The sequence below is a fragment of the Capsicum annuum genome, unplaced genomic scaffold (genome assembly GCF_002878395.1).
Source record: "Capsicum annuum cultivar UCD-10X-F1 unplaced genomic scaffold, UCD10Xv1.1 ctg995, whole genome shotgun sequence".
In the NCBI taxonomy this organism is placed as follows: domain Eukaryota; kingdom Viridiplantae; phylum Streptophyta; class Magnoliopsida; order Solanales; family Solanaceae; genus Capsicum; species Capsicum annuum.
In genome coordinates this window covers 553,078-562,343 of record NW_025896043.1, presented here as the reverse complement: position 1 = coordinate 562,343, position 9,266 = coordinate 553,078, and the positions used below count along the sequence as shown (strand labels likewise).

Genomic DNA, 9,266 nt, shown 5'->3' with positions numbered 1-9,266 from the left:
TGCATATTAATTATTCCTAATTACAATCCATAGTCTCTCTCATGTATTTGCTCTCGTTTTCTATCTTCTATTATTCTCCTTTTTTTTTTATTTTTCAAATTTTTTCCCTTTTTTGTTGTTTTCGCTTTCTTTTTTCAATTTTTTATTTATCATTTTCTTTTTATTTTTTTTCTTTTCATTATTTTCTCCTTTTTTTTGTATTTTTCCTCTATTTTCTGTTACTCTTTTCTTTTCTCCTTCCTTTTCTCTCATTTCTCTTTTTTTTTTTCTTTTTTCCTTTTTCATTTTTCCTCCTTCTGTTCATTTGTACGAACTAGCAAACACAAATACAAGTGCGAACTATAAATACAACTATAAATGCGAACTATAACATACAAATACAAGTGCGAACTATAAAATACAAATATAAATGCGAACTATAACATACAAAAACAAGTGCGAATTATCATTTGTATCTTTTAATTATTGAAAAGGAACGATTGATTTTCTTTCTACAAATATTTGTTTGTATTTATTAATACGAGTTGTATTTATTGACACAAATAAATATAATTTAAATTTCTATACAAATGCAATATATACAAATACATATTGTATTTGTAAAATCATTTGTTTCATTTGTTTGTAATTATATTTGCATCAAGTGATATTTATTTATTTATAAATTTGAATGATAATTTTGATATACAAATACAAAACGGTATATTTATATCAAATGATACATTACATATTGATATATTTTAGAATCAATAAAATACAAGCATTTACTTGTTAGTATACAAATACGAATGATAAATTGTACATAGTCACAGCTAAATACAATATGCAATCAATTTACAAATACAAATACAAAATAATTCTTTAAAAATAAAAAGGAATCAAAGAAAATAAAATACAAAGACAAGTATAATCCAAATATAATCTAAATATACAAACATAATAAAATCATAATATAAACATAATCCAATATAACATGCAGCAAATTATAAAATTCAAATACAAAACAGTTCTTTAAAATATAAGTGCGAATTATATAAAATATAAATGATGGTGCAAACTAATAAATACAAATACAAATGCGAACTATAAAATATAAATAAAGCACGAACTTTAAAATACAAATACAGTTGTATCAATGAATACAAAAATATAAATGACGGTGTGATTACAAATATGATAAACAATTGTGGTATTTACGTTATCATTCATGACTTGTGCTCGGCTAGTAATATTTTTTAAAAATACAAAAAATATAAAATAGAACAAAAAAATAATAAAGAAAATAAGTACAAAAAAAAAATGAAAAAATCAAAGAAGAAAAGAAAAGAAGAAAGAGAATAGAAGTTAGGGATTAACGAGAGAAAGAAAGAAAAAAAACAAAAAAAAACAGGAAAAAATAAAAAAAGAAGAAGAAAAATGAAAAACACGAAAAAGAAAAAAGTATAAAAAAATAATGGTATTGTTTTTGGCCAGACTAAATATATAATGTGTTTTTTTTGAAGATAGACCACTGAATAAAAGTGAATACAACGACTGAAAATCAAATATGACTATAAATAATAATTACGTAAAGTATGACTATAAAAGGAGAATTTTATAACAAATTGTGCTATTTCTGAAAGATACCCAATTTTTTTAAGTTCTCACACATGAAGGAGAGTGAGATCACTCTCAAGGCCACTTGACAATTTAGAGAATTTTACGCAGAAATATTAAAGTTCAATAATATTAAACCAATAAAATATGAATAATTTTTTTTTAGGTATTAACTCTAATTCTTATAGATTATATTTTCCATAAAAATTGATTTAGGCCAAAAATGGCATATTTTAAAATAAAAATAAAAATTGATTTAGGCCAAAAATGGCACATGTATTTGGTAATAAAAAAGAGAGAAAAAAGAGGAGGGGTATATGGCTGTACAGTATCCCAAGGAGCTCGTGATCCCATTTGTAATTATCAGGAAAAAAAATCGAATTTATTTCAATAATTTGATAATTAATTCTACCTGTGATAATTAATCATGTGATAAAGTATTTTATTAATTTTATCTCTATCAAATATGAATATGAGATAAACTCATTCAAAATTAATTTTCTCTTATTCATCACATCAAACGAGTCCTTACTATTATATAAAAGTAGTTTATTTCAAGAATTTAAGATTAAGAAAATTACCATTTTTATATTTATAACTTTTTTTTTTCACAAAAAAGAAAAAACTCAAATTTACTTCGACGATAATCACCACTTCTTTTGTGATTAACCTAAACCCATATTCATTACACTTAAATCTCATCTTAATTAACGTTGCCTCCTTACCCATTAATATCATCATCATCTTAATTAAATCTTATCGTAATTAGCATTGCCTCCTTACCCATCTAATATCGTCGTCATCATCCTTAATAACTATATAAGTATTGTTTCAAGAAATCAAGATCACGAAAATTCCATTTATTTATTTTTTTCATAATCTTGATCCTACTAGACATTTTGGTGATCTTGTTTATTTTTTCCAGTAATATATAAGGCAGCTATGAATGCACTTGTAGCTACAAACAGGAACTTTCGTCAAGCTGCTAGAATTCTTGGTTTGGACTCCAAACTTGAAAGGAGTCTTTTGATCCCTTTCAGAGAAATTAAGGTACATAGTACGAATTAAGTTATGCATATTACTCATCTGTCTCAATTTATGTGACACTTTTGTGATTTCAAGATTAAACAAGTCTTTATTTGATCGTAAATTTTTAATATATTTTTCTTAAATATTTTGAACCGTTAATTATTGTAATGGATAGTGCTTGCTACACTCTAGCCTCTCCGCAGTCTAGTTTGTGGGACTACACTTATAAGTTGTTGTTGTTTGTGATTTAAACTATTTCATGTAGTTCCTAGATATCTAAATAGTTAGGTTCGAAGGTTCAAAATTGAGAGGACGTTATGCGGAAGCTTGTAGCTTGCAAACTATTTGAGACGATAAATAAGATGACAAGAAAAACATACTAAAACATAAAATTGTTGATATGATTCGGCCAATTGGCTTACATATTAAAAACCTAAATTAAAAAAAAATAAATAAAACTAATGAGAGATAAAATCTTCCTATACTTTTGCTATTGTGTTATGACTTGAGAAAATAGTTGTTAAAAGAAAGAATAAACCTAGTAGAAATAAGAGATTTCTACTAAGAAGTCCTTTCCAAAGTGAAACACAATTATGGTAGAATCCAAGTAAGGTAAGATCAAATTCAGGAAAAATTCTAACATAAATTACTCCTATATCCCAATTTACGTGACACTTTTGTAATTTCAAGATTAAAAGAATCTTTATTTGATCATAATTTTTTAATTTATTTTTTTAAAATATTTTGAATTGTTAATTATTGTGACTGATTGACTTGCTACACTCCACCCTCTCCGTATCCCAGTTTGTGGGAATACACTTGATGTGTTGTTGTTTTTGTTTGTGACTTGAACTATTTCATGTAGTTCCTAAATATGTAAATTGCTCGTTTGTCTCAATTTACATGACACCTTTGCAATTTCGTAATTCAAATGAGTCTTTCATTGATGTAATTTTTCACATATCATTTAAATATTTTTAATTGTCAATTATTGTGAAGCAATCTTTGAAAGAAATATAGGATAAGGCTACATATAATAAACTCTTGTGGTTTGGCTTTTTTCTAGACACATAATGAGAGTTTTAGTGCACCTGGCTGCACTTTTTTTAATTATTGTAACTTACAGGACGTTTATGTAGTTTTCAAATATGAATTTTATTTCAAAAATTTAAAAATTCCATGATCAACTTCACGAGCAAAATTAAACTGCTTGACTCTTGAAATTGAAGCGGTGCCACATAAATTGAGTCTGAACAGGTACATAGAATGAATATTGTGATGTATATTAGAGTAAAGTTTCAATCTTTATTGAAGAACAGGTATATAGAATGAATTACGAGATGTATAAAAGTGTAAAGTTTCAATCTTTTTTTGAAGAACAGGTATATAGAATGAATAGTGTGATGTATATTAGTGTAAAGTTTCAATCTTTTTTGAAGAATTTTTTGTTCTGATTGAAACTAAGGTGGAGAAGGGTGATCTTGTTCTCAAAGAACTCAATTTTCCTATTTATTTTCTTCTCAAAATTTTGAAGAAACTACTACAACTACAACAACATACTCATTGTAGCCCCACAAGTGGGGTCTGGGGAGGGTGGGGTGTACGCAGTTCTTACTCCTACCTTTGTGGGGTAGAAAAATTATTTGCGATAGATCCTCGACTCTAGGAAAACTTTTTTTTCAGAACAAGATTTCTAAAACTACTGAAATGTGTTAAAGTCTGAAAAAATCATCAAAGAGTGGACAGTTTTATTTATTTGTTGAGATACAGGATCATGTTGAAATGTATAATTGTTTTGCTCAAAGTTTAAACTTATAAGTAGGTGAAAATATCTGTTTATTATTTTGTTATGGAGCAGATTGGTTGATGAATTTTGTATTTGATCAGGTAGAATGCACAATTCCCAAGGATGACGGGACGTTGGTTTCCTATGTTGGATTTAGAGTCCAACATGATAATGCTCGCGGACCCATGAAAGGAGGAATCAGATACCATCCTGAGGTTATCTTTTCCCATGTTCCTTCTTCATTTTGTCCTTTTACTTCAATGTCTTAACTTATTGCTTCTCTTCTGGTTGATTGAGTTTTTCTAGCAATAAGAATCTTTCATTTTGATGCCACATGTGATGCGAATTTGTTCTCTATTGACATAGTATAACATTCAATGATGAATCCCTATGCTGCTCGGACTCTTCAAAAATGTTAACGGGTGCTTGTCGGATTCTCCAACAATGATGTATTTTTGAAGAATCCGACACGTGTGCGGCATCAAAAGTGAAGAGTCCATGCAGCTGAATCCTCTTCATTTCCTGTGGCTCTGCTACTGATTCTAGATAATCATTGACTAGAAAGGTAGAGTAATAGATACACATTTTGCACAAGACTTCAAGAGCTGTAGTCCTTCACCAAATTACAGTATAGGAGTCCTATAAAACATACAGTTAGGTCTGTGAAACTGGTAAAAAACTGACACTCCACATTTGACAGCTTTTTTTGGTCTTTCAAATTTTTATTCTCTCAAGCTACCTATCCATTTGTATTTGATTCAAAGTCAGTGTTGTATCAATATTGGTTTAGGTATAACCAGTAAAAGTAGCATTTTTATCGTAGTTGTGTCTTACGACTTTTGTTGTCTTACAATTTTTTTTACTCGTTATTTACTGTGCTTCAGTTATTACACTAGTTGATTATTGTTATTGCTCCTATTTTTGAATGCTATTTTATGTTTCCCCTATTATTTTCGATGTCCTATTAATTTTTGTATTTTTCTTTTAACTGCTCTGATGTGTGTTACTGGAGCCGAGGGTCTTTCTAAACAGCCTCTCTACCTCCATGAGGTAGCGGTAAGGTCTGTGCACACTCTACTCTCCCTGACCCCTCTTATGGGACTACATTGGGTTTGTTGTTGTATAACCTAAATGTTTCCTCTACTATGTCTAAGAGAGAAATAAAGTATGAGAACTTGTAAAATGCTAAAATTCAGTAACTTCATTGCATTCTAAGAAAACAGGATGATCTTGTTTAATCATTAAAAATTTAGTTAACAGTTGGCATAGTTAATGGTCCAAATACTAGTAGGTTCGAGTCTGAGCTGCAGCACTAGGTGTGAACCTTTATTCACCAACTTCAATGGGAAGATTACCTTGGCTATCTGTGCTTGCAGGGTAATTAAATTAAATACTAGTAGGTCTTTACATAAAAAATGTTTAGCTTTTATTTATTGGTAAGTCTGTGTTTGAAAAATGTTTTCCTCAAAGCGATTGCTTAACGTTGATTGACGTCTTCATCATTTCATGATTTTATCTCCATGAACATGTTACTTTATAGTTCTTATAGTTCAATGTACGCCACGGTCCATGGTTGTGCTGGTTACCTCTGTACTGTATACTTCAATGTTTTGTTGTTTTAGGAAATAGAATTTGCGCTGAAATGGTTTAAATTTATTTTACAAGGTTGATCTTGATGAGGTGAACGCCCTTGCTCAACTAATGACTTGGAAGACTGCTGTAGTAGATATTCCATACGGGGGAGCAAAGGGTGGGATTGGCTGCATACCAAAGGAGTTAAGTGTGAGCGAACTGGAGCGCCTTACGCGTGTTTTCACGCAGAAAATTCATGACCTTATCGGAATTAATACTGATGTCCCGGCGCCTGATATGGGCACCAACGCTCAGGTTATTGATATAGTTCTCTGATGTAACTTTGTGAACATATTCTTCTTTGTGGAGCTTCAGATTATGAAGCAAACAAATGTGCTTATGTGGTGTTTCCTACGACAGACCATGGCTTGGATTTTGGATGAGTACTCAAAATTTCATGGTCACTCTCCTGCAGTTGTGACCGGGAAACCAGTTGTAAGTTTTTGTTCAGTAAATTATTAAATTCCTAATGTGCTATTGCACTCAAACTTATCCTATCGGAATTAAACGAGTCATTTGACGACCCCTTTTTCACTATTTACCTAGGATCTTGGCGGTTCATTGGGTAGGGAAGCTGCAACTGGGCGTGGTGTCGTTTATGCTGCAGAAGCTTTTCTTGCTGAGCAGGGGAAGCAGATTAAGGATTTGACTTTTGCAATTCAGGTAGAGTTTCTAATTAGTTCAATTCTAGTAGCCATGATATTGCACAAAACAAGTCAGTTGAAATGATTCTAAATGTATTTTTCCATTCCTAAGGGGTTCGGGAACGTAGGATCATGGGCAGCAAGGCTTATTCACGAGATGGGTGGCAAAGTAGTTGCAGTTAGTGATATAACTGGAGCAGTCAAGAATCAGAATGGTCTTGATATACCATCTTTGCTTAGTCACAAAGAAGCAACAGGGAAGCTAATTGATTTCAGCGGTGCTGACGTAATGAGTTCAGATGAACTGCTTACGCACGAATGTGATGTTCTTATACCCTGCGCCCTGGGAGGAGTTTTGAACAAGTACAAACCCATTATGCTTATGAAATATTGCTTCTGCGTAATATTTCTTTTTTTAATTCTTAGTACATTCTAAAAATTGATTGTATGCACTTATTTTATTTAAATTTAGTTTTCAGTATTGGCAAAAAATAGGTATCTTCTTCTGTGTTTAAATCTGTGTGGATATAGAAACTGGAGTTCTTTGCTGCTCAGATTTCTTCCTTATTCCGTATCATTTTAAGATGTATATATGGACTTATTATACCCACGGAAGTTTTTTAATTTGTCCTTGTCTATTCAGAGAAAATGCTGATTACGTGAAGGCCAAGTTCATCGTAGAAGCAGCAAATCATCCAACTGATCCAGAAGCTGATGAGGTACCACTGTTTGCCGGTTTTCAAATCCGTTTGACTAGCATGATAATAATTTCTAACACATTACTTGTCTTCTCCAGATTCTCTCTAAGAAAGGTGTTTTAATAGTTCCCGACATATATGCCAACGCCGGAGGTGTAACCGTTAGTTATTTTGAGTGGGTTCAGGTAAAAAAAATCTTTCTATACGTGACATCCTAACTCTTTGTGCTTTATATTACCGCATAAAACACATGTAGAGTTATTTTGACGATTACTTAAAGCTCAAATTGACATATCGCTAAGATATTGAAGTATACCGTAAGACCTCTCTATAACAGTCATACTTTATAACAACATTTCACTATAACAACCTAGTTTTCTTTGGAACCGACTTGCATATTATGTTATATTATAATATTCTATATAACATCTCGTTGTAGCAGTCAAAAAACATCCAGAAAAGAAGATGTTATTATGAAGAGATTTGACTGTATTTAGTTGGAATTGTCTAATATAGATCAAGCAGTTCTTTCCGCGTGTAAGAGTATAGTTTAGTAGGTGGCCTTACAAGTTACAGCAACTTAAATAGACAACAATCATCCGTTTCATAATTGACGACAAGTCTTCATTGCCACTCTCATCAATTACGGTGTTCAACTGCCATGTACTAATAACACCCTTGTTGCATTAGAATTAGGTGCCCATGTTCTAACGTTGTCAGTGAATCTCTTCCATGTTTTATTAGATATGTCCTCTTACAATTCTTAATTGTCCCTAAAAGCATATGGAAAACCTTTTCATGAGCAGAACATTCAAGGTTTTATGTGGGATGAAGAGAAGGTTAACAAGGAGCTGAAGAAATACATGACAAAAGCCTTCCATAATCTGAAGAACATGTGTCAAACACATAATTGCAATCTTCGAATGGGCGCCTTCACATTGGGGGTGAATCGCGTTGCACGTGCTACACAACTGAGAGGTTGGGAGGCGTAATTGTATTCGCCTATATTGTTTGATGCCAAATAATCTTTTCCATCCTCAGCTGAATGTTTACATGATCTTACTTTTCTTGTAAGAAATGGTCTAATATTATAAACAGGAATGTTGTACTTTTAAGCTTGTTGAAAACATTAGTGAAAGCTATCAAATGCACTTGAAGCAGAATTTGTACTGACACTGCAGGTGGTGTTAGTTGTAATTGTTGCATCTCCTTTGCCAACTTGGTGAATTGGCATTGTTGACAATCTAATGAGCCCAAGCAAATTAGCAGTCGAGAGGCTAAATCAAGATTTGAAGCTTATGAGTCTAGGATTTTAGTTTTTTAAGTTGCAAGATTTTAAATTTATTGAATGAAGTTTTCTTATAATAAATGTGGATCAAAGTTAACACGTTCGGCTGAGCCCATAAGCTTAGTCTAGATCTGGCCATGATCAACACATGCTTAATCCCCTGCCTGATTTCACAGGCATACTACAACCAAAAGTGTAGTTTCCCTCCAAAAACTGTTACAACTTATATCATTTTCGAGCTAACTGGTGTTTATAAATAATCTAGCACATCAAAGATAACTTTTGTCTGAGCTCAGAGGCGGAGCCAGGATTTGAAGCTTGGGGGTTCGAACGCCCATCTCAGGGACGCGGAGGTGACGCGCATACCACTGGACTATCAGCCATGTTTGTACGGGGGTCGGACATATATAATTATACACATTTTCCAAATTTTTTAATTGTAAATATAGGGTATACGCAAAAGTTAGGGGATTCGGCCGAACCCCAATCAAGCACACTGGCTCCGCCCCTGTCTGAGCTAATGCATCAAGTTTACTCGAAAAATAAAAAACGTCTAGACAGTTCATTTTGATCTTCTGCACATTCTCAAAACA

General features: G+C 32.0%; 1 protein-coding gene across 2 annotated transcripts; it reads left to right on the top strand.

The window, feature by feature from the left end:
* Positions 1 to 2,168: 2,168 nt before the first annotated feature.
* LOC124895738 (glutamate dehydrogenase A) lies at positions 2,169 to 8,560 on the top strand. 2 transcript variants are annotated; one of them, XM_047406168.1, is made up of 9 exons: positions 2,169 to 2,646; positions 4,513 to 4,626; positions 6,077 to 6,298; positions 6,404 to 6,478; positions 6,590 to 6,706; positions 6,800 to 7,050; positions 7,331 to 7,406; positions 7,484 to 7,570; positions 8,192 to 8,560. In XM_047406168.1, exons 1-9 carry the CDS (start codon positions 2,539 to 2,541, stop codon positions 8,375 to 8,377), a joined length of 1,236 nt encoding a protein of 411 aa, XP_047262124.1. In that variant the 5' UTR covers positions 2,169 to 2,538; the 3' UTR covers positions 8,378 to 8,560. The 2 variants fall into 2 exon arrangements, with proteins under 2 accessions (XP_047262124.1, XP_047262125.1); XM_047406169.1 differs by lacking the exons at positions 2,169 to 2,646; positions 4,513 to 4,626 and adding an exon at positions 5,541 to 5,788.
* Positions 8,561 to 9,266: the final 706 nt, after the last annotated feature.

What these genes read in the sequence shown, in the direction of transcription:
- LOC124895738 (XM_047406168.1), top strand. Translation starts at nt 2,539, where the DNA reads ATGAATGCACTTGTAGCTACAAACAGGAACTTTCGTCAAGCTGCTAGA. An exon ending in ATATGGGCACCAACGCTCAG is followed by an intron (nt 6,299 to 6,403) that starts GTTATTGATATA and finishes TTCCTACGACAG; the next exon opens with ACCATGGCTTGGATTTTGGA. An exon ending in CTGGGAGGAGTTTTGAACAA is followed by an intron (nt 7,051 to 7,330) that starts GTACAAACCCAT and finishes TTGTCTATTCAG; the next exon opens with AGAAAATGCTGATTACGTGA.